The 25,131-nt window shown below is 47.0% G+C and overlaps 1 protein-coding gene across 3 annotated transcripts in view; it reads left to right on the forward strand.

Moving 5' to 3' along the window:
- COL2A1 (collagen type II alpha 1 chain) overlaps window positions 1–25,131 on the forward strand; it is a 91,917-nt gene that overhangs the window by 26,046 nt on the left and 40,740 nt on the right. For all 3 annotated transcript variants that reach the window (XM_077329148.1, XM_077329149.1, XM_077329150.1), the window contains 11 exons: window positions 1,454–1,507; window positions 1,619–1,672; window positions 2,837–2,881; window positions 4,732–4,785; window positions 13,081–13,125; window positions 14,064–14,117; window positions 18,864–18,962; window positions 21,555–21,599; window positions 22,255–22,353; window positions 23,917–23,970; window positions 24,968–25,075. In XM_077329148.1, coding sequence (XP_077185263.1) covers window positions 1,454–1,507; window positions 1,619–1,672; window positions 2,837–2,881; window positions 4,732–4,785; window positions 13,081–13,125; window positions 14,064–14,117; window positions 18,864–18,962; window positions 21,555–21,599; window positions 22,255–22,353; window positions 23,917–23,970; window positions 24,968–25,075 — 711 coding nt within the window. The remainder of the gene's footprint in view (window positions 1–1,453; window positions 1,508–1,618; window positions 1,673–2,836; window positions 2,882–4,731; window positions 4,786–13,080; window positions 13,126–14,063; window positions 14,118–18,863; window positions 18,963–21,554; window positions 21,600–22,254; window positions 22,354–23,916; window positions 23,971–24,967; window positions 25,076–25,131) is intronic.

The following is a 25,131-nucleotide window of genomic DNA, read 5'->3' on the forward strand; positions in this document are numbered from 1 at the left end:
AGGATCTGAAATAGATGGAAGGTTATCAGTGATAAGGGCTTATATTATCTGGGGGAAAGAAATCTGTGATGGTGGCCCCAATTCAGCAACAAGGAAAGTTTGACTCTATGGCCTGTCTATATTGTGCAAATTAAGCTAACTTGCATAACGCTTTGCACAAGGGCTTTGTCCTTACCAAGGCAAACAGAAGCCATCAGCTACTGCATCCTTGTCGAATGATTGCTGGGAGTCTGACAGCCACTCTAGTCCCCATGCTTAGCAAATTTCAAGAGCAGCCCTAAGAAGGCCTACTCAGAATCCTATGGAGGTCTATCAAATGGGGCTTACTGCTTGGGAAATGTTCCTTTCAGTTGTTGCTCAAACCAGTTAGGCTCTAATGCAGCATCTCCACAGGACATTTGGGGTAGAGGGGGTAAGCAAGAAAGTTGCGCTGTGCAGGCGGAAATTCTTCCGCCCCTGGAAATGCTGTGTTTGAGCCAGCCTGCTATCTACACAGCTGAAATTATTAGAATATTTCTTTAAAGGGAACCTCTCTTTAAAAATCGCCTATTAAAGAAGGACTGAAGAATCTCAGAATGTTGGATTATGAATCTAACTCCAAATTCTGGTACTGTATGCAATTGTGCTTGTCTTCTCTCCATGTGTTTGCGTGTGTGTGTATGGGAGGGAAGAGAGCACAATTGGATACAGTACCAGAATTTGGTACTCAATTCATAAATAAGCATTCTGAGATACATTGTGTGTGTGTGTGTGCTGTTGGAGGAAAGGCCATCAAGTCTCAACTGACTTATGAGCTTTTCAAGGCGAGAGATGTTCAGAGGTGGTTTGCCATTGCCTGCCTCTGTATCATGGCCCTGATATTCCTTGGAGATCTTCCATCCAAATACTATCCAGTGCCAACCCTGCTTAGCTTCCAAAATCTAACTAGGCTCACCTAGGCTATCCAGGTCAAGGCATATATGGGATAAGGCCTGCTTAAGATTCATCCAGAGTGTCATGAATTGGGGTTATGACATCAGTGAATTACGTCATAATTCTGCTTGGCGCATCTTGTCATGTTCTGGGTGGCTTGCTGATCCATCGGCTGCTTAAGGGGAGGAGCAAGCAGCAGGCAGCAGGGTTCTCCTTATGGCCTTATGTTTCTCACACTATCATCAGAGACAGGATAAAGAGCTAAAGAGTCTGCTGGTTAACATGAGACAGGATAAAGAGCTAGAGAGTCTGCTGGTTAACATGAGAAAGGATAAAGAGCTAGAGAGTCTGCTGGTTAACATGAGAAGATTGGTGTTTGGTTTCAGTGTCACGCTGTTCCTGTCGGATAGATTCTTACGCAGCGGAAGCAATTTTTTCAGCAAATGCCTCTTTATCTATTGTGTTTTAAACTATGACGAACAAACATACACTGGAGTAGCGATGGTGCTTTAGAGCTGAATGAATTTCATTTCCTTTTTAGGGGGCTCGAGGTTTCCCTGGGACCCCAGGTCTCCCTGGAGTGAAAGGACACAGAGTAAGTAAGCAAGAATTATAATGTGGTTTCAAACCCAAATCACCTGTCCTTCTTACACTTGAGTGCATGGGATTCAAATGTGACATTTATGCATTGCTCTCTTTTCCATAGGGTTACCCTGGGTTGGATGGTTCCAAGGGAGAGGCTGGTGCTGCTGGTGCTAAGGTAAGAGAGAAGTCAGTCTTTCCAATACCCTCCAGGTTATCCGTTAAGAAATCCATGCTGTTTGTAAGAAACAGTCAGGCTCTTTCCCTTGGCTCCTTGCAAGGGGCCAAGTTTGGTGTAGTAGTTAGGAGTGCGGACTTCTAATCTGGCGAGCCGGGTTTGATTCTGCACTCCCCCACATGCAGTCAGCTGGGTGACCTTGGGCTCACCACGGCACTGATAAAGCTGTTCTGACCGGGCAGTGATATCAGGGCTCTCTCAGCCTCACCTCCCTCACAGGGTGTCTGTTGTGGGGAAAGGAAAGGGAAGGCAGGAATATCAGGGCCCTCTCAGCCTTCCCTCCCTCACAGGGTGTCTGTTGTGGGGAGAGGAAAGGGAAGGCAACTGTAAGCCGCTTTGAGCCTCCTTCGGGTAGAGAAAAGCAGCATATAAGAACCAACTCTTCTTCTTCAAACAAATCTATCATACTCTGATTTAGTCTTAAGGTAAAATCCCACTGCTAACAACTGGTTAAACTTGTATTGGAAACTGTATTCTTTTTATTCTTTTATTTATAATCCACCTTTCTCACTGAGGCTGAAGGTGAATTACATAGTATATGTCAATGCAATCGATAGGATGAGATGTCTAATAAGCAGTGTAATAAGACTTAGGATTGCAGAAATTCATGAACTGCTACACGTGATAGATTACTGTAGAAAAGAGCTAGAGTCCAGTAGCACCTTAAAGACTTACAAAATTTGTGGCAGTGAATGAGCTTTCATGAGTCACTGCTCACTTCTTCAAGCGAGGTTGCATTTGTCCAGCAATTAAACAGCAGTACGTTCTTTCTGGGAAGATGTTCTTTCTCTAGCTGCTGGCTCAGATGGTATCAGGCATGGAGGAAGGGAACATGGAAAGGGAGGAGCATTTAGAAGTAACTGTCCTTCCTAGTCCTCCTTTCATCTCCCGCCTTCCCACCCAAAATCTGTTGCTGGTTTAGATTTGCAGTCACCCATAGGTTGTTGTAGTCTATGTAGTCACAGATGCTAGTGGAGTGCCCTCCAGCGCTTTCCTACCCAGAATGGCAAAAGAAGGCTTGGTTTGTTCCAGGTACATTCCCTCTAGTGGTATTTGGTGATGCAGACATGATAGTGATTGGCTTATCGCTGCCTTTTGTTCTAGGGTGAAGCTGGGTCTGCAGGTGAGAGTGGTTCTCCTGGTCCCATGGTGAGTACAAACCACTTATTGATTATTGTTGACAACAGACTGCTAAAGACACAGACACAATGAGCGGACACTGTCCATATAAAGTGAAAGGGGGGGGGGAACATCCACTTATCTCCACCATTTACACCACCCAAGCCTACTTGAGAGCTAGTTTGGTGTAGTGGTTAGGAGTGCGGACTTCTAATCTGGCCAGCCAGCCGGGTTCAATTCTGCACTCCCCCACATGCAGCCAGCTGGGTGACCTTGGGCTCACCACGGCACTGATATAACTGTTCTGACCGAGCAGTAATGTCAGGGCTCTCTCAGCCTCACCCACCCCACAGGGTGTCTGTTGTGGGGAGAGGAGTGGGAGGTGACTGTAAGCCGCTTTGAGCCTCCTTCGGGTAGGGAAAAGCGGCATATAAGAACCAACTCTTCTACTTCTATACCTCCCTTCTAAGGAGCCCAAAGCAACATGAGTAGAGTTGTCCTACAGTTTTCTGTCCAACCGAGACTTGGGCCCATTCTGCACACGTTAGATAATGCACTTCCAATGTGCTTTTGCAACTGGATCTTCCTGTGTGGAACAGGATAATAGACTTCTAAAGTGCATTGAAAGTGCATTATCTAGCTTGTGTAGAATGGGCCTTGGTTTGCCTCAGCAGAGTTGCCACATGCTTTTTCAAGGTCATGCCTGGTGCATAAGGACAAGATAGAAAAAACAGAGACAGAGAGGGAAAACGTCACAGGGAACACTTGCTCACCAGAAACCTGTGCAAAGAATAGAGGTTTAAATAGGTTTTCTACACCTACCTCATGTCTACCTCATAGGACTGACTTTGATGCCTGAGCCAATGGGCTAGATGGGGTGTGTCAGTTTTTTAGGATGATTTTAATGTATTGGGGTTTTATGTGATTTTTATTATGTGACCCGCCGCGAGCCTTGCGGGAGTGGCGGGCTATAAGTCCAATCAATCAATCAATCAATAAATCATGCAACTCCTTCAGTGTCATCTCCAGGACCACTCCCCAAAGTCTCCAGGCCAGCCCTGGAGCTCCTGACGTGGCATGGGGTCACTTAACTCTTCAAGCTTATAATAAAGAAAGCCTATTCTCTAAACAATCCTGGCACTTGCTTGTACCAGACCTTGTTCCATCAAGGATGTGATGTTACAGCGACCTAGAATCTTAGTCAAAACAGAATTTCTTAGCGTGTCTGGAAGGTTAGAATGAAAAGTTAGAAATACAGAAAGAGAGCTCAGCACTTGGTCTCTACTATAGAGCTAACGCCAAATTCCAATAACCGCATGATCAATTAGAAGGTTGCAATTATTTCCCTAAACACCACTCCATCACCACTCAATTGGCAGACCTTACCTTTCATCTCTGCTGGTATTCGGTCCAGCCTGCATTAGCATGGGGTTGTGTGTAGGTGTGTAGTGCCTTTTTGAGGATGCAGCACTCCCTGGTGCCTTGTACACAAACCAATGGAGTTCCTGCAATCCCTAAATCCATACCTGTATGCTCACGTGCTTGGTGATGGAAAATGCTGTCAAATCACAGCTGTCCCATAGGGCTTTCAAGGCAAGAGAGGTTTAGAGCTGGTTTACCATTGCCTCGCTCTGTGTAGCAGCCTTGGAATTCCTTGTTGGTCTCCCATCCAAATATTGACCTTCTTAGCTTCAGAGATCTGATGAGATTGGGCTAGCCTGGGCCATCCAGGTGAGGTCTGCACCCACAATCTTACCTGTGTGTTTTGACAATCAGTTGTAAAGTAGCAAAATGGAATTCTATGGCAGACTGAAAGCTGCTCTGTAGGGGCTTGTAAGGATGCAATCTCTATTCTGACTTTACTCCGTGTCATTTCTTAGGGTCCTCGTGGTCTTCCGGGAGAGAGAGGACGTCCTGGTCCATCCGGTGCTGCTGTGAGTATGAACATTCCTGCAATGTTTCCGTCATGAAAATGGGGCCTAGTCTTTTGTGGCTTTTACTGAATGCACACCAGAATCTGTGCTGCCAGTGGCAAAACCTTTCTCCCTTGCTGTGCTCACTCTTTCCAGGGTGACCTACCCTACTGCTGCAGGTATCATTTTGCTCCCTCCTTGTGCAAAGCTGAGTAAAATTAGCGTGTCACAATGACATGGGCACATACACCACAGGCCAAAGGCCACAATGGCTCCAAAAGGGGCCAGACCTCATAAATCATCTGTCATGACCCTCCAATCAGCACTAAGGGTTAGCATGATATCTGCCACACGTCTTTCAAGTGTAAATTCTCTGTGTGAACATGGAAGAAGTTGAGGTAAAAAAAGGCATGAATCCTATCATAAGTCTTCCAGATGTGCATTCTCTGTTTGAAAAAGGAAGGAGCTGGGGTAAAGAGATGTGAACCGTGTCATACATCTTCCAGATAAGTGTAAAAAAAGGAAGGGGCTGAGGTAAATAGGTGTGAACCGTGTCATACATCTTCCAGATAAGTGTAAAAAAAGGAAGGAGCTGAGGTAAAAAAGTATGAACCGTGTCATACATCTTCCAGATAAGTGTAAAAAAAGGAAGGAGCTGAGGTAAATAGGTGTGAACCGTGTCATACATCTTCCAGATAAGTGTAAAAAAAGGAAGGAGCTGAGGTAAAAAGGTGTGAACCGTGTCATAAGTCTTCCAGATAAGTGTAAAAAAAGGAAGGAGCTGAGGTAAATAGGTGTGAACCATGTCATAAAATTTCCAGATAAGTGTAAAAAAGGAAGATGCTGAGGTAAAAATGTATGAATCCTGTCATCAATCTCCCCGATTTGAATTCTCTGTGCAGTTGACTAGAATGGGATTAGCAGTTAGCAGGGCTGAAGAATCCTCCTGGTTTAACAAAAGCCTGTGGGGTGTGTGTGTAAAATCATGTTGAATTAAAGCAGAGACAATAAATAACGACTGCTCATCACCCATGTACTCATCCCCTCCCCAATAAAATTTTCTGGCCGCAGGCCTGATATAGCACTTCCCTCACCCAAGACAGTTCAAGTGAACACTGCACAAAGGACGCCGCTGCCCCCATTATAAACTCCATACATGTGACATTCTGGCATATATAGCCCTTGCACCTGGAGGTTGCATTCCAGCCTTTGACCAGCCTCTTCTTCTTCATTATTCCCTCTGATCCCCACTTAAATTCTAAGAAACTCGTTTTAGTAACCATCTGCACACATTTTAATTGACCAACACATATATGCAGTCAAGAAAAGGTGTCAACTAAGGCAGTGGTCCCCAATCCTCGGTCCGGAGACCGGTCCGGTACTGGGCCGCAGCTCCTGCTTGTCCTCCTCCCCGGCTGCTGCCTCGGGGGCTGCCCTGCCACTCTGCCACCGGCTCACCTTTGGTGCTCTCCAGCGGCCGCCATGGCTGGGGCTCCCCCTTGGCGTGGCACTGCGCAGCTGCTGCTGGCAGCGCCCCCCAGCAGGCAGTGGGAAGTCAGGGGTGCTGGCGGGAAAGCCAGTGGAGCAGGGGCTCAGGCGGCAGCGGTGATGCCCCTCGGCAAAAGACTATCCCCCTCCCCGGGCCTCAGTAAAATTGTCGTGTGACGTGAACAATACTCTTTACAGGGTCCAAGCTTGGTTTCCAAGATCTTGAAGAGAGTAATGGGCAGGGCCAAGGGTTGGCCATGAGGGAGGGCCTGAAACCCCCTTGCAACTCACTTTTGGGTCCAGATCCATAGGTTGGAAAACACCACAGTAGAGAAGGGAGGGAGGGAGCAGGAGAGAGGAGCCAAAAGCCTGCCTTTTGTCCTACAGGAGCTGGAGATTTAATAGGCAGTGTCTGGGAAAGACAAAAGCTGGGAGTTGGGAGTTGTGCTTTTTAGCAAGAGTACCCTTGGTGAACAAACCGGTCAGTCATAGAGGAGATCAGCTCTGACTGCTCTTTAGAAGGCCAGATCCTGAAGATGAAACTCAAATACTTTGGCCACCTCATGAGAAGGAAGGACTCCCTGGAGAAGAGCCTAATGCTGGGAGCGATTGAGGGCAAAAGAAGAAGGGGACGACAGAGAATGAGGTGGCTGGATGGAGTCACTGAAGCAGTCGGTGCAAACTTAAATGGACTCCGGGGAATGGGACAGGAAGGCCGGGAGGATCATTGTCCATGGGGTCGCGATGGGTCGGACACGACTTCGCACCTAAAAACAACAACAACCCTTGTACACGCAGTAGTAGTAAGGACAGCAGTAAAGCTGGGTGCACCCTACAACAGTTAGGCAAACTGCGAGGGCTAGTATATTGCCCCATAATGTTCAGCTGCGTCGCACTGAACAACAGGGAGAGCCACATGGCTGTGTTGTAAAACAAAGCCGTAGTTACAGGCACAACTGTGCACAGTTTAGCAAACCTGTAGACGGAACACATCACGCCCGGGCACATTTCCAGCATTCCATTCTTCCATCTCCAGAGATTTCAGCCTGTCATTTGAGACTGTGATAAATGTAGCGTGAAATTCCCTTTGCCCATTTGTGGAGCACGTGGGCCCCGCTCCTGGAGGGGGGGGGGCTGGCTGGCTGGAAAGCTCTGCAGGGAAACTCTATGCCAAGCGTTTCTGTTTGCACTAAACCAGAATGTGGAGGCAAACTGAGTCAACCAGTAGCTCAAAAAAATGGTTCGTCTTGACCCCTCCGAGATTCTTAGGCCAGCCCCCTTGAGGAAGGCTGTGTCCTTGTTGCTGCTTTAAGTTGTGGGCAGCCTGTCAGCAGGGCTGGAAAGAAAAATCTCCTGTCCCTTTAATTAATTTTTAGTCCTCAAGTTGCAGCAGACTTATGGTGACCCTGTAGAGCAGGGATAGTCAACCTGTGGTCCTCCAGATGTCCATGGACTACAATTCCCATGAGTCCCTGCCAGCAAGTGCTGGCAGGGGCTCATGGGAATTGTAGTCCATGGACATCTGGAGGACCACAGGTTGACTACCTCTGCTGTAGAGTAGCCTTTCTCAACTTTTTTACCGTGAAAGTGATGTGAATATGGTTGGGAAGCAGAGCTGGGGACACGCCCACCCGTGGCCCCTCCCCTTCCCCCTTCCAGGCCCATTATTGGCCATTTTGGGAGTGGGGGGGCAGTTGACATGACTATATATGGTCATACCAAATTTTTAAAAATATAAAAAATAATTAACTCCCACCTATTCGGAAAACTCTTCCAGGGCTGCCAAGAATCCCCAGGGTTTTACGAAAACCCTGGTTGAGAAAGCCTGCTGGAGAGTTTTCAAAGTTGTTAGGGATGCCAGCCTCCCCTAAAGTCTCCTAATATTCCCCCACCCAGAGCTGGCAACCCTGCCTCCAGCTATAGCAGGCTGTCGTAATTGGCCTCTTCTTTATAGTTCTCATACAGCCATCTGCCCCTGCTTTACCTGATAAAAGCCACTGTGGTATAATGGTTTGTGTTGGGACCTGGGACAGTAGGGCTGAGCTCTCCATTTGCCATGAAACTGGGTGTCTTTAGGGCAGCCAGCCATTCTCCTGCAGCATGTGAGAACCATGTACCTTTGGAAGGAAGGGACCATGAGAGAGCCAGTTTGGTGTAGTGGTTAGGAGTGTGGACTTCTAATCTGGCATGCCAGGTTCGATTCTGCACTCCCCCACATGCAGCCAGCTGGGTGGCTTTGGGCTCGCCACAGCACTGATAAAACTGTTCTGACCAGGCAGTGATATCAGCGCTCTCTTAGCCTCACCCACCCCACAGGGTGCCTGTTGTGGGGAGAGGAATGGGAAGGCAGGAATATCAGGGCTCTCTCAGCCTCACCTCCCTCACAGGGTGTCTGTTGTGGGGAGAGGAAAGGGAAGGCAACTGTAAGCTGCTTTGAGCCTCCTTCAGGTAGAGAAAAGCGGCATATAAGAACCAACTCTTCTTCTTCTTCTTCTTCTTCTTCCTTTGGAAAGAAGAATCACAGAGTTGGAAGGGATCTCCAGGGCCATGTAATCCAACCCCCCGCCCCCTGCAGTATGCAGGAAACTCACAACTACCTGCCACCCACAGTGACCCCACATTAAGGACTGAAATAAAGGCCTTGGGGGTGAGGGGAGGATAATTGCATATAGTTCTGTCCTAAATTGTTTGGGTGAGAGTGTGTGGGAACGCTGGCTCTCCTGGGTAGCGCTTCGACTAATGGCATTTATGAAGGAATTGCCAAGGGGCCATCTGGATGTGAAAAGAGCTTTTTAATGAGGCTTCAGCTAGAATGAATTGTGTCACTGTGGCAGACCAAAGGTTTAATCCAGAGGGCCACATGCTGCGCATGCAGTCAAGCCCTCTTTTATTCTGGACGAAGCCCCCTCCCATGCAATATTCCAAGCCCCTTAAAAAATCCTGGGGGAGAAGGTGTCAAAATACAGTCTGGAGTGGAGCAGAATCAACACTTTTGGGCCAGGAGGGAGGGAAGGAAAAGCCTAAAGCAGGGGTAGTGAAACTGCGGCCCTCCAGATGTCCATGGACTACAATTCCCAGGAATTGTAGTCCATGGACATCTGGAGGGCCGCAGTTTGACTACCCCTGGCCTAAAGGCTTATAGTTTTTCTAGCCACTGAAGAGAAACGTGGGCAGATTGTCTCCTTCTTATCCCTTTTAGCAGCAGCCCTGTTGGATACCCTTCCCAAACTACTCTAAATGGGGAGAAAGCAACAGAAGAGGGAGAGATTGAAGTAGCCTTGCAAATCCTTGCAGGGGGGTGGAAATGCAGTCACTCCGGCAAGTGGGTTAGAATCATGTAGAACTACCCACCCTCCCTTTGGAAATTCATGGAGATCTGAGGAGGGGTGGAGTTGGGAAAGAGCTCAGCACGGATGTAGTGTAGGGTTACCAGGCTGCACCCGGCAAGCAGGGGGTGGGGATTGGCAGTCCGGCATGACACCGGCATGCTGATGTGACTGTAGGTAAAAAACGGAAGTGACGTCATGGATTTACAAAAAAACCCAAAACAAAACAATCCTTGAGCATCCTTGAAGTTATTTCCATTCTTTTTTTCCTTTTTTAAACTGGATGTGATGTCACTGCCCATGTACACCCCATGTAAATCCCATTTCCTCTCATCTGCAAAGGGTGGCCAGCTCTGGGGTGGGGAATACCTGGAGACTTTGGGGGTGGAGCTGGGAATGGGCAGGCTTTGGGGCAGGGAGGGACCTCAGTGGAGTCTAGTGCTATAGAGTCCACCTTCTCTAGAGGAACTGATATCTGTTGCCTGGAGATGGGCTGTAATACCCGGGGATCCCCTAATGCCACCTGCAGACTGGCATCCCTGCATCAGCCCATCAGGAGCTGGCAGGCAAAGCAATGGGTTGCCAGGAGGTCCCCTGACCTGGCAACCCTGTGATGTCATAGTCCGCCCTTTGAAGATGAAATTTCCTCCGGGGGAGCTGGTCTCTGTAGTCCAGAGATGCACTATAATTCCAGGAGAACTCCACGCCCCACCAGGGGGTTTGTAACCCTAGCTGTATTGGGATCCAATAATATGTTGAATCTACTCAGGTTTGAGTGTACAGATAATTCCCTTCTCATGTAAACTGGCAGAGCAGGAAAAGGGACAAACTACTCCTACCCACCCCACCCAAATCCTGCCTTTGTTCCAAGGCTAAATATTGGCTAGCTTCATTGCTGTTAGGGTAAGACAGGGAGTAAGCACATGCTATTTCATTGGACTAACAGGAGGGGCAAAGAGACCAATGAGAATTTTCTCAAGAATCCTCAGCTACTTTCTATGGAGTCAAACCACTGGTCCATGTTACTAGAGTTGGCAACTGTGACCTGGGAAATCCCTGGAGATTTGGAAGCTGAGCCTGTGTGTTTGGCGGAAGGAGAGTGGGGTTGAGGAGGAGCTGCCTCTGGAATCTCTGGTATACCATAGAGCAGGCTTTCTCAACTAAGGTTTCATGAAACCCTGGGGTTTCCTGGTGATGCCGGAAGGGTTTCCCGAATGGGTGGGAGTTATTTAATTTTTAATTTTTTTAAAAAATTGTTAAACATTTATTGGGTCATATATATAGTCATATATGGTCATGTTGACCTCCCCCCCTCCCATGGCTAGTGTTGGGCCTGCAGGGAGTGAGAAGGGGCAGGACCCTGGGTGGGCATGGACACAGTCATGCTTCCCAACCAGGTTCTGCACAATCGTGCCACTTCTGCAGTTTCTGGAAGCCTGCAGAATGTTTCTCAGGGGTAGAAAAGCTGAGAAAGACTGGCATAGAGTCTGTCCTCTTTAGCCCACAGAGGAAAACTGATCTTTGCAATTCGGAGATAGTTGTAATTCTGGGAGAACTCCAGGCCCCATCTGAGGATTGTCAGCCTAGCCTTGGTGGGCATTTCCTCCCTCCCTGCAACTGGGATCCTTGTAACCACAGAGACTAAGGATGCCAGGCTCCAGGTGGGACCTGCAGATTCCCTAGAATTACAGCTCATCTCCGGGCAACAGAGATCAGTTCCCCTGATTTAAATGGCTGCTTGGGAGGGGGGACTCCATAGCATTATACTCCACTGATTCCCTTCCCTGCCCCAAACCCCGCCCACTCCCGGTTCTATCCCCAAAGACTCCAGGTATTCCCCAACCCAGAGCTGCCAACCCTACCCAGATTACAGAGATCAGTTCCCCTGATTTAAATGGCTGCTAGGGAGGGTGGACTCCATAGCATTATACTCCACTGAGGCCCTTCCCTGCCCCAAACCCCGCCCACTCCCGGTTCTATCCCTAAAGACTCCAGGTATTCCCCAACTCAGAGCTGACAACCCTAACAGAGATTGAACCTGGGACTTCTTGCGTGCAAAGCACGGGCTCTTCCTCTGAACACCGGTTTCCACTTTTATTTTTGTTGATCAAATAGTACGTGGTGTCGCTCCCTTGGGTGCCTTACTTCACGTATCCTTTGTGTGGCCTTGTTTCCTCCCTTTTCCACTGAACTCTCTGGCTGGCTGGCTGGCTGCCTGGGACCCAAACAAGTCTGCCAGGCAATTAGTCTTGAGTTACAGGAGGGCAAAGGTGTCAGGCCATTAGCATCGGAGGCTGTTTTATCTCAGAGCTCCCCTTGGGAGGCCCTCCTCAGGATTCCTGCATGGTTGGGAGATTAGAACTGCCAGGCAGAAAGCTTCACCTATTCTGTTATTGCACCGCCGCTGGGAAAAACTTTCTGGCAAATCCCTCCGTATGCCTTCCCTTGGATTTGAAAAGCTTTCCATTACTAGCTGGGGTTTGACAGGTCATAGGATCTGTACCCCTTTACCCTTGAATTTTATTCCTAAGGCTTGAGTCCCCAGGGGCATGACCACAGTCGTGACTGAGGAAGGTAACTTCCCCACCTCCTCACTCTTACAGCAGGCTTCTGTGCCCTCATAGAATCATAGAGTTGCAAGAGACCTCCTGGGTCATCTAGTCCAACCCCCCGCACTATGCAGGACACTCACAACCCTATCGCTCATCCACTGTCACCTGCCCTCCCCTTGAACCTTCACAGAGTCAGCCTTTCCATCAGATGGCTATCCAGCCTCTGCTTAAAAATCATCATTATATTGTTTGTATTTTGTGGCCTTTTTATGTATTAAGTCTTCAATATTTTTTTGTTCTTTAATTTTTTAAGACATGCTTTTATCAAAAGTTTCATTGTTTTGTGGGGAAACTATGTAAAGAAAGTTGTAAATAAATAGACCCTACGAGACAAAGATGAGGTTTTGCCACTGAAGGGGTGCTAGGGATGACTCATGAAACTGCCAATATTTCATGCTCATGTAGATGTTAACATGTGCCTACAAATGCGCACCAGTGATATACTGACACTTTAAGGCAGCCTTTTTCAACCTTTTCACCACGGAGGAGCTCCTGAAATACTATTCAGGTTTTGAGGAGCCTCGGAACCCGGCCGGAAATGATGTCAGCTTGCCATGCCTCCCTGCCATATCTGAGGAGGACTGGGGGGGGGGGAGAAAAAGGAGGCGGTTTGGGGCTGGAGTACGTGTCCAGGCTCTGCCCCCTTTCCCGGGCATGGTAACCACACAAGAATGCCAACCCTAGGTCAATGGAAGCAGCCAGTTCCCTGCTTTCATGGCAATGCTGGGAATAGCCCATTAAGGCAGGACATAGGGGAAAGGCCAGGCAGCCCACGGGGAGCTCTCATGGAACCCTGGGAATCCCTGCTGTAAGGTTTTTCCCAAGACTACCTGCTGCTTGATTTTCTAACTCCCTTTTTTCTAATTTTTTGATTCCCTTTTTTCCCGCAGGGTGCTCGTGGTAACGATGGTCTCCCTGGACCAGCTGGCCCACCCGTAAGTAATTTTTTAAAAAATATGTTCTTCCTAAATGTATATTAATTTATCTTACTTTGCATTTGAAACTGTGTATCATGTATTAACTGGGTTATTACCAAAATGCCAGGAATGGATAGGTATACCAGGAAGTGGATTTGCATTTTTTTTAAGAACAGTGTAAGAGGACAAATAAGAGCCTCTTGTGGCACAGAGTGGTAAGGCAGCAGACATGCAGTCTGAAGCTCAGCCCATGAGGCTGGGAGTTCGATCCCAGCAGCCGGCTCAAGGTTGACTCAGCCTTCCATCCTTCCAAGGTCGGTAAAATGAGTACCAGCTTGCTGGAGGGTAAACGGTAATGATTGGGGTCAGACATGACCCAGTGCTTGCACAGGGGACACCTTTACCTTTACCTTTAAGAGGACAAATAGGTGCTTCATTGAACAAAAGTACATAAAACAGCATTTTAAAAACAGGTGGAAGCAGACAGTGCCCAGCATGTAATTGGGCATCATGTAAGATGGAATGCTAAGTCAGATTGCTGGCTTGTAGTCTATTGGTCCTATGCGTCATGTGACCAGGCCCCTCACAAGTTCTGTTTGGTGCTTACATTAGGCCATCTCAGGGTTGTTTTGTTTTATTTATCGATTTAATCCCCCCCTCCACACACACAAACACTTTTGTTCAAAAAGAATACCCAAGGTAGCAACATCCAAAACTCTGACAGTAGCAGGAACATCCAGTCACAGTCTGCGATACTTCTGTATTACAAGCATGACCAGAAAAAGTAACATCACCTTGCCTTTTTTTCCCTCATCTGTAAGAACCGGAATCCTAAATGAAATGTTCATCCTTGTTAGAATCTGCATTCTGATCTTTTCATAGTGATTCTATGTAATTGAAAAGATTTTGCTCTGCTGTCATCTTACTGATTGAAACCGGTTTATTTCTTTGTTCAGGGACCCGTTGGCCCTTCTGGAACGCCAGGTTTCCCCGGTGCACCAGGTGCGAAGGTAAGTCGTACTCCAAGATCACATTATTGTTTTTTCTGCCGCTGGCTGGCGAGTTCTATTCCTCCCCCCCTCCTCCAATGATACTAAAACAACTGCAGGGATCTCTCCTCCCCTCAATGCCACAGTGCGGAAGCTTAGAACTATTTTGTCAGATTCCCCTGCCTGAGAAGTACGAAAACGACAGGAAAAGTCACAAATATATATAAAAGGCTTGTGCATACATGTCTGGGAGCTTGTGAATGCAGAAAGAAGCCCAGAAGGAATGAAAATGGCCCATCCAAGATACGGAATGTAGAAAAAGGAGAGGAAAAAGTTCAAAGGGAAAAGAGAATCAGGGTGGCTGGTGGAAAAAAGAAAAAGCACAGGAAACACTACAAATTAAGTATGCCGAAAGGTTCAGCCTTGAAACATCTCCATACTTTAAAACCCACAACCTCAATATGTCACAGTGTGGAGCAGTATATAAGTCAAATGAATAAATAAAAATAAATTAACTGTTAGTAGACTTCTTTGGAAAATGGTACTTCATCTCTGAAATTTTATTCGGAGTACTTTATTAATTTTGTCCTATATATTAAAAAGGAGATTGCATGTTTACAAAAGTTCCCAGTCACTGGGGTAAGAAAATTACATTCCGTTTCATTCCAGTCTACAGCTGGATTGTCAAATGGAGACTGTATGGTGGAGACAGGGACTTGGTACAACGTAGTACTGTTTAATTTAGGAGGGCTCCAAACTCATTGTTTTCCAAACAGATGAAACCCACACTTTTTCTTAAGTGATAACTCTTTATTAGTATAATTTGCAGTAGGACTTTAAAATATTCATGCTCTTTTTGGAATATATCCGAGGAATGCTCTTAGCTGGAAAATGAATAACTGGTCTGATTTTCTGTAGCTCCATAAAAAGTCTAGGATTGCCATAAATCACTGCAGTAGTTAGATCTGATTGAATAGAATTGCCAGTCTGATTTTAGAAATTCCTGAAGAGGTGAGGGAGCTCAGTGGGGATGTGAGATCACTCTAGGACTTTGAGTGAGATCGCTCTAGGACTCTGTGGTATACCATAAAGTCTGCCCTGCTGAATGTCATTTTTCCCCAGTCTCTGTAGTCTCAAGATCAGTAGTGATTTCAAAAGAACCCCAAGTTTCATTTTGATGATCTTAACCCTAGTTTTTTCATACGGCTTTCTGCACAGTCTTACCACTGTATTTCCCAGATTATATGCTGAGTGGTTAGGAAAGAAACTTGGTAAGTCAGCTGTAAAACTAGTACAGGAAGTTCTGAAACATACACGATGCCCAGAGAAGCATGACATTTTAAAGACCCACAAATACTATTCTGCTTTTAAGGAAACAGAGATTGGATCGGGTATAAGGCTTGTGAGCATCTTCTGTTGGCTGTATGCTCAAACATTATTGAAGTACTAGCCAGACACAAATCCTAAACGATTTTTCTGGCTGGGTATCCTGCTCATATATAAGATTGAACTGTGTCTGTGGAGACCTAGAATCATAGTATTATAGAATCATAGAGTTGGAAGGGGTCTCCAGGGTCATCTAGTCCAACCCTCTGCAGAATGCAGGAAATCTTGACGCCTCTGGTCTCGGTTGTTACCAAAGAAACATGTCCTCTTAAATTCCCATTTTTCAATCATTCCTCCTTTCAACTGGCAGTTCTTCTTACAATGTTTAGAAGGTGGAACTCACTCACTTTCTCCACCTGAATCTTTTATACAGTTACATGATGCAGGGATCAGCTAATTGTGAGAACATTCAGTTGGTAATGGCTGAAGCCCTTCTCAGTTTGAATATCACCCAGGCAATAGGAACGGATGACGGTAAACTTCTGACTGGATTCAAGCCAGGGGGCATTCTGCCATGGATTGAATGGAAGCTCAGATTTGTGTCCAGAGCAGTCAGGACCATCAGATAACCAGCCGCTCTGGCAATTCTCCTCTTTCAGAGACATTAGCAGCCCAGAACGCTAAACGGTCCTCATCTCAGCATATCTGGTTTCCTTAATGTGGGGTCCGCCAGGGCAAGGAGGAAAAGAAAGAGGGGCCTTCCCTTGGGGACCCCCATTGCCACGTGGTGTATGGCTTCAGGTTGCTGATTCTCCCCCCACCCCAGGATGGGTTTCTATGGGAACCAGACAGTGAAGGGGCTGTGTGTGAGTGTTGTGTATGTGTGTGTGTGTGTGTGTGTGTGTGTGTGTGCTGAAAGGGAACTGAGGCCTTTTGTGGAATGTCTGACAGGAATTGACAATGGCTTTTCAATAACAATCAGTGTCCTCATTATAAAAAGATGGAAGAGGGGGCTTCCTGGGTTGAGAGAGAGCACTGCTACTCCCTGTAGTAAGATGGGGTGGGGGCGGGGGAAGAGAGAAGGAGAAGAAGAAGACGAAGCTTTCACTTTTGACAGGTGATAAGGCACAATGGATATTGGGGGCAGGGAGAAATTAATAATTCACCCTTAACAGGAAAGGAGGGAGACACATTTTATGGAGTGCAGCTAAATATTTTGTTTTCGACTTAATAAGCTTGAGGAGGAGGAGGAGGTAGCAGCAAGAGCTGGGGTAAAATTAGGGTTACCATGTTTTGAACCGCAAGGAGGAGGGCATATTTCCCAACTGACTACTTCAAGCAAGCGATCCCTGTGACAGATCTCATTTTAAATACCCTTACTATTTCAACTATAATAATTGCTACTAATTAGGAGTATTCATAATTTTCCAACCCGCAAAGAGGACATTTTCATCAGGTTTTTTTTTTAAGCCCCAAAATGGACGGACACACAAAAAAAGAGGACATGTGGTAAAATATTTGTAGTATTTTCTCGGTCCCATTTTGGGATTAAGGATTCCCTCCTCCCCCCCCCCCCAAAAAAAAAAAAACCAGTTTTCTTAGATATCCTTTGCCTCTGTACAGAAGTACCCCAGAGCCATTTGGGAGGAAACCATAAAAATCACACCACTTCATGCTAGTAGCAAAGAAAAAAGCTCTATGTTTTCTCAGGGCAGTTTGGCTTGAAGGAGTGTTTGGCCTTCAACAAACAGAATAATAATGCAGCAGTAAACCAGGGTTTGCTTTTATGAGGATGAACATGGTGGATCCTCGGACCTGTTCACTCCCTGTCCCCTTGTTTCCAGCTTGATAATTAACCACTTCTGCTTGTCTGCTTGAAATGATTGGTCTATCTAAAAAAAAATTAAAAACATAGTTAGTGCCTTCTTTTTAAAACCAAGATCCTAACTTGTACTGTGAATCTGGCCTTGAAATCATGGTTTAAAATGAAAAGAAGCCATAGTTTGTGGTTCAATTGTGACTACAAACTGCGGTTTGTTACGGACGTTAACGAATGTTTTAGATCACTCTTTGTTCAAAGCAGTGTTTCTGCATGTCCACCTTCCAGAATCTGCTGCAGGATGTTGGGTTTCCATAGCAGAAAAGCAAGGTGGTTTCTTGGTAGTCCAGTAGATGTAGAAAGAAAGCCCTGGTCTTCCATCCTAATACTAACCAGGCCTGACCTTGTTTAGCTTCCGAGATCAGACCAGATCAAGCGTAGTCTGGGCCCAGTGTATCTGAGGGACCATCTAACTCCTTATGCCCCCTGCAGAGCTCATGATTCCAAGAGGTTGGTGACCTCTGGCCCGCATGAGGTACAAATGACCAGGGCCAGGGCCTTGTTGGTACACATGACCAGGGCCAGGGCCCCTCCCTACCTCATGGAATGAGCTCCCAGAAGAGCTGAGGGCCTTTACAAAACTAACACAGTTCTGCAGGGCCTACAAGACGGAGCTCTTCCACGAGTCATTTGGCTGAGGCTAGGGCCAGGAAGATCTTACTTGGCCCCTCCCTCAAGCACCTATCTTGAGGCATTAGTTTGAGATAGGCCACGGAGCCAGAAATTTTGGAGAGTTTTATTTCATTGACTATTGTATTAGTCCATTTTATTGTACTGTATTTTACTTGTAACCTGCTGTGAGCCGGCTGGCCCAAGAGCGGCAATTAATAAATTTAATAAATAAATACATCACATGACTCAGAGCAGATCTGTATTTTGCAAGGGTAGGACAAACGTGGGATCGTGTTATAAGGACCAAAGTTACAGAAAGCCACCGCCCAGCATCAAATAGGCCAGTGGGCTTCAGGCCCTCTGGGTGATGGCTAAGTATCTTATTGCTGCGGAAGGTTCCAAAGTTTTACGTTCTGCTCTGCATTCAGGTGGTACACAGGTTTGGATGCTCGTAGAAAGGTCCTTTAGGGCAGTGGTCCCCAACCTTTTTTAGGCTGGGGACCGGCAGGGCATTGGGCCGCGGCCGCAGGGACCGCGCCCGCGCGGGCCACGCCCACGCTTCGGGCCGCGCCCGCGGATCGGGCCGCGCCCGGCCGCGCCCGGCGGCCGCACCCGCGAGCCGCGCCCGGCCGCGCCCGCTGATCGGGCCGCACCCGCGGGCCGCGCCCGTGGATCGGGCCGCGCCGGCGCGGCCTGCACGGGCGCGGCCCGGACCTGATTCCTTCTTCCCGCCCTCCCGCAGTAAGTAGCTTCCCGGGCCGCAGGCTTGCGGCCTGGGAAGTTTTTTACTGCGGGGGTTGGGGGGCGGGGAGAGGGAGCCGCGGCCCGGCGCCATGGCCTTTGCGGCCCGGCGCCGGGCCGCGGCCCGCAGGTTGGGGACCACTGCTTTAGGGTCCTAATGACCACAGCTGGGATGTTGCCCTCATGTTCTTCTCTCTTTCTCTTTGCAGGGTGAAGCTGGCCCCACTGGTGCTCGTGGCCCCGAGGGCGCTCAAGGATCCCGAGGTGAATCTGGAAGCCCTGGCTCACCTGGACCTGCAGGAGCTCCGGTAAGTATCTGGTTCTCCAAGTAGGCAGCAGGACACACCTGGTCCTTGTGGGGTGGAGGTGTTCAGAAATGGCATGGCTTTATTAATAAGGCCAGGACTAAAAGACTTCCCAGGCTTTGCTGGACATTATTCCAGCATCCTCTAATACCACTTTTGCAAAAGATGGGCATCCTTTTTCTTTTTGCACTGGAAGAAAAATCCCTGCCATTGGACCACAAAAGGCTTTCCATTATTTTGGCTGAGCCTCTAATTGGCAGAACACAAAAAACAATGAGGGATCCAGCTTTGGCTGCATAATTTTTGGGATCTTCTTTGTGATCAGCTAGGCTGGGAAATGTTGAAGGCAGCAGGAAAAGAGGAAGTCTCAACATGAGATGGGTGGATTCAATCAAGGAAGCCACAAGCCTTAGTTTTCAAAACAAGGCTGTTAGCAACATAATGTTTTGGAGGTCATTAATTCATATCCCCCCCCCCCACACACACACACACAGGCTAGCACATCCCCTTCTTAGCATGAAGGAGAATCACTCCACCTGTATAGTCCTCTCCACCTAGTAAAAGTGTATCAAGGGCTTTTCAAGCATAGCCAATGGCAGAAGTCACTCTGATCCTGAATATATCATTCTTTCTGCAGCACTTTAGTTGCTTTTTCTGGTTTTTGTCCATAGGCAGATTCATGCTAAAATGTTGCCTGGTATCCCAGCTGCTTCTGATTTTGTGAGCCACTGTGGATCTCTATTGGAGAATAAAGTGAGGGATAAATATCTAAATAGATCAAAGTAGTACATTCTGTTACGGGATGCTCTCTCAAGACATACAATTAGGTGTAATTGTAGAGGTCTGCCTGCAGATGGCAGCGTTACAGTAGAAGTCATACAACCTCTCAAGGCATAGCTAATTTCTTTACTGTTTTTCTCTGGACTGATTTTGCTATCTGCTGGAATCAGGCATATATTAAAGAACCTTAGGAGTCACTGAACACTAACTTGAGACTCCACCTGCTAACATGTCCGCGGATAAGTCTGTTACGCACAAAAAAATCTGCTAACAAGTTGATATGCAATCACTAACCGCTCTGACCTTCTGCGGGCTATATTATTAAAAGTTAAAATTTACATATGGCTCAAAAAATTCACTCTGCCTTGTTTTTGATAAGTGGGAGCCAACATGGTATGAAGGACAGGCATTTTTTTTTAAGTTTGGGGTAGGAAGCTAGGTGGCCGTTCATATCATGCTGGCCTTGGGGAAGTCTAGATAAACTTTGGGTTTTGCCATGGTTTGTGTGTTCTCTGTAGTATACTTTATATGACGATTATTCCATCCAGAGCCCAGATTCTGGTGTAATGACTGTATTAGTATTAACAAAACAGAGTATATTCTTACACAGGCATCAGCTAAACTGTGACTAAGGACACTTCCCTGGCTGCCGATAAGCCCCACTGAATAACATGGCGCTTATTTTGGAGTAGACCTCCTTAGGATTATTCCCAGCATCATATTCCCCACACCTCATAACATTTTGAGATGGATTGGGAGGCAGTATTTTTGTCAGCTGTCAAATTTGCATTGGACTTGAGAGCTCACAGGGGCTTCGGGGAGGCTTCTTTGCATTTTTCAGATAAGGGAAACAGCAAACAGTAGGCTGCTTGTGTTCCGAGGCACATCACTGGAAACTCCGGTATTCAGGCCATGTTATTTGGCAGCCCTGGAGCACAGAGAACTGGTCACCCTTCTTTGGACTTATTGCAACTCCATCTGGCATCTGCAGGTCATGCCGTAGGCAGAAAGCAATTTGACAGGAGATTAATTGTTGAACAGAGATCCTTGCTTTCCCATTATTTTTGCACAAACACCAATTGCTCCCAGATTCTGTGGAGGAAGAGCCCCTTCCCTTACGTACATCCATACCCGAAGCAAGGGGCTTTCAAAGCAAGAGAGAAGCAGAAGTGATCTGCCATTGGCTTCCTCTGTGGTTTTCTTTGGTAGGCCCCTGCTAAGCACTGACCCAGCTCAGCTTCCAAGATTCAATGAAATTGGGCTATGCCTTGCCACTTTCCTTACAGAGGAGGTGACTAGGGTCACGTAGATTTTGTTGTGCCTTCAAGTCTCAGCTGACTTACGACAATCCCATGGGGTTTTCAAGGCAAGAAACATTCAGAGATGGCTTCCCATTGCCTGTCACCACATCACAACCATGGTATTCTTTGGGAGATGTCTCCTTCCCAAATCCTGACCAGGGATGAGCCTACTTAGCTTTTGAGATCTGCTGAGGTTGGTCTAGTCTGGGCCATCCAAGTCAGAGTGTGTGAATTGAACTTTTTTTTAATGTTTCTGACCATATAACTGGCTTGTCCAGAGGTATCTTAGGTTTATTGACACCTTTTGTCCAGCGACATCGATACCAGTGATCTTGAGCCATTCCCTTTCCAGTCTCGTTCTTCTCTCTCACTCGATGCATTGCTTTGGCTAAAAACAGTGCCTTTTTGCTCCCAGATTCTTTCTTTTTTAGCCTGTGCCTGAGCAGCTCCCTTGAAAGGTAGCAGGGGAAGGATCGAGCAAACCCATTCACCCTCATCTTCTTCTTGCTTTCAGGGCAACCCCGGAACTGATGGAATCCCTGGTGCCAAAGGATCTGCGGTGAGTACTACTTTCTGTTGGCATTCTGTTGGCATTCTATTTTTCGGTCCTGGCTCCTACCTGGTGGAATGAGCTCCTGGAGGAGCTAAGGGCCCTGACGGAGCTCACTCAGTTCTGTAGGACCTGCAAGATGGAGCTCTTCCACCAGGCTTCTGGTTGAGGCTGGGCTACAGACCGGGAATTACGATTGGGTCTTCCCCCATCTTTGTATAATCAGTACCCCCCTGGACTAACATCGCCTGCTGGTATTACACACCTGGGAACAGAAGTGCCAAGGTGTGGAGGGTTAGTTATAATCGGAAACGGTTGCCACCATCTGTGATGCAGTGTTAGCCAGATGGTTAGTCGTGCCAGCTATTGGGATATGTATTTTGTTTTTTGACGGTATTCTATATTTTAATTGTATTTTTATTGTGAACTGCCCTGAGCTGGCTGGCCCGAGAAGGGCGGTATATAAGCCTAATAAATAAATAAATGAAGAAAGAGAAGGAAGTTGCTAGGTGGGCACATCCCATAACCTCTGGTGTCAAACTTCTCCTCCCACAAACAAGCATTGAGCACGGAGCTCTGTTGTACAGTGAGTTATCTGGGGGGAACTGCTGTGTTTCAAGCGACCTTCTTGGTCTTGACCTTTGGTTTTGTTTTCTGTCAACAGGGTGCTCCTGGCATTGCAGGCGCTCCTGGATTTCCTGGCCCGCGTGGACCTCCTGGACCTCAAGGTGCAACTGGGCCTTTGGGCCCCAAAGGCCAGTCGGTAAGAAGCTCAGGCTGATGTCTTTCCAAAGACATCAGTGCTTTCAGGGGTTCATGGGAACTGTAGTCCATGGACATCTAGAGAGCTACAGTTTGGCCACCCCTGTTCTAGGGGTAACTGATATATGAAGGTTAGTAAGGGATGAAGGATAAATTGGCCAGTTATAGAACATCTTTGTATAATCCTGTGGTGCTGCCTCGTTTTGAGCTTTGTGTGTAGATTGTTTTACAAATATATGGTTATAGGTAGAAGATAAGCAGAAAGGTGTGACCGATATAACTAAAAGGTTGAAGACTACCTTCCTTGTAAGGAAACAGCTAAGGTGTTTTTAGTGTAGGGGAAAGGCTATTAAGGGAGAAACATGAGAGATGATCAAATAATTATGAATAATGTAGAAAAAGTGAATAGAGGGAATGTTCCTCTGTTACAAAAACTCAGTCATGCAGTGTGATTCACAGGCCATAGTCTAAGGACTGACCAAGGAAAGTCATTTTACTGCACAATGTGTCATCCTTTTTCAAATTCGCAGCCAAAAGATGTGTGGGTGAGTGGCCCCAAAGGGCTATTGTACTTGGCAGGCTCATGAAACCTTCGGATGTGAGAGCAATGCGAGCCAGTCTGGGAGTCCTGGGTTTGAATCACCACTTCTACCATGGACACGTACTGGGTGACCTTGGGCCCATCTCTCAACCTGGCCTACCTCCCAGGGTTGTGATAAAACAGACATGGGGCAAGCCATGTTCTAAGCTGCTTTGAGTCCCAACTGGGGAGAAAAGCAGGATATAAATAAATAAATAAATAAATAAATAAATAAATAAATAAATAAATAAATAAATAAATAAATAAGCAAATGCAAATGCAAATGCAAATGCATGCAAAAGGCAATGCCATGTACCAGTTGCAGGAGAACGATCAGTGGTCAAAGGCTTTTGCTGTCGTTTCCTGCTTTTGGGCTTTCCATTTGGCTGGCTCCTTGTGAAAATAGGATGCTGGACCACCTGGACCCCCCCCAAAGCTCATCTTACCATCTTAGATTTGTGGTTGTTCCTGGCCCACTGGTGACTTTACCTGAGATGACTACTTACAGGCTCTTTAGTTCCCCCCCAAAAGGTCAAGTGGGAGGAGCACAAGAAAACCCAGCATGTGGGGTATGAAATTAGGCAAACCCTACGTGAAGGCTGGGCTCAGCCTGCTTGAAAGTGTGACTGTATGTATATATAGATACTAAAAGAAGTAGATCTGCACCGTAACAAGGGAGAGCCGGTGTGGTGCAGTGATGAGAGAGTATGACTAGGAGCAAGGAATCCTAGAATCATAGAGTTGGAAGGGGCCATACAGGCCATCTAGTCCAACCCCCTGCTCAACACAGGATCAGCCTAAAGCATGCAGGAGAAGTCTCTGCCCAGCCACTGCTTAGAATCCTAGAATCATAGAGTTGGAAAGGGCCAGACAGGCCATCTAGTCCAACCCCCTGCTCAACGCAGGATCAGCCCAGAGCATCCAGGCTTTTGGCGTTTGAGACCTCTAATCCGTGTCTGGTTGTTTTTATGTATTTCTCTGCAGGGAGAACCTGGCATTGCAGGCTTCAAAGGGGAACAGGGTCCCAAGGGCGAACCCGTAAGTATCTAACAAGGTGACTTCATAGCCTGGCATTCAAGTTGCAGGCCTTTTGCCTTCTGTTGGGTCTCAGTCTGATGCATCCCTTTAGAATCCCTAGGCCTAGACCTTAGCTTATATACACAAGAAGTTGGGAGTCCCATGAACAGAACTTCTAGTGCTTTGTTTCTAAGTTTAACTTTCAGACGCACAAACCAGCCCACTTTGGATCAGGACCATGGGCATACGGAAAATGAGAGATGCCAGTTACAGATGGCTACATCCTTTAACCTTAAGCAATTGTTCTGTCATTAGCTTTCCAGTCTTTCTGACTTTCTCCAGAATAACTTCTGGGATCCACAGTCATGGCCATCCAGTTAACAGTTATGAAGATCCATTTACATTTCCTGATTTCTGAAATTGTCTCAGGAGGAAACCGGGATAGGTACTGCAAACTTAACTTCACAGAAAAACCCTGATTTGTGCTTGAATATTAGTTTTCCTGGTTTGTTGGGCTGTTTTAGCCAAGGCCTTCGGGTTGCAAGAGCTGAGCAAGGCTGCTAAGGATAGGAGGTTTTGGAATTCACTAACTCATACGGCTGCCTGAAGTTTGGAGCAGCTTGACGGCACACAACACAACACCCAGTTGTCTTTAATGTTTATTTAAACGTTGAATGAGTTCTACGAATCCCAAGAACCAACCTTACGTATTGCATGCTCCCTGAACATTTGTTTTTAGAGATATTACCAGCTAAACTATTCATTCTGTACCACAGAAGCATCCTTGAGTGTTAAAAATCAGCTGACCATGAATAGTTCAGCCCTCTTTCCAGTAACTAAAGGTGGGCAGGATAAAGGGCAAGCTTAAAAACTTCTGTTCGCTGCTTCCCACGCCAAAGTTGTACTGCCAGGGGACCTCCAGGCAAGGCCTGTATTTAAATACAGTGACCATTGGCATATGAAGACAAATGGTAATTAAGAACAACTAAGACTGATGTTTTTTTTTTCCCCTCTTCAGGGCCCTTCAGGCCCACAAGGCGGTCCTGGACCAGCAGGAGAAGAAGGCAAGAGAGGGGCTCGTGGTGAGCCAGGAGCTGCCGGACCACTTGGGCCACCTGGAGAGAGGGTAAGTGAGGTCACAGGGAGTAGGATATTCTTGCAGGAGCAGCAGGGAACCTTACA

This window comes from Paroedura picta, chromosome 3 (assembly GCF_049243985.1).
Source record: "Paroedura picta isolate Pp20150507F chromosome 3, Ppicta_v3.0, whole genome shotgun sequence".
In the NCBI taxonomy this organism is placed as follows: Eukaryota; Metazoa; Chordata; class Lepidosauria; order Squamata; family Gekkonidae; genus Paroedura; species Paroedura picta.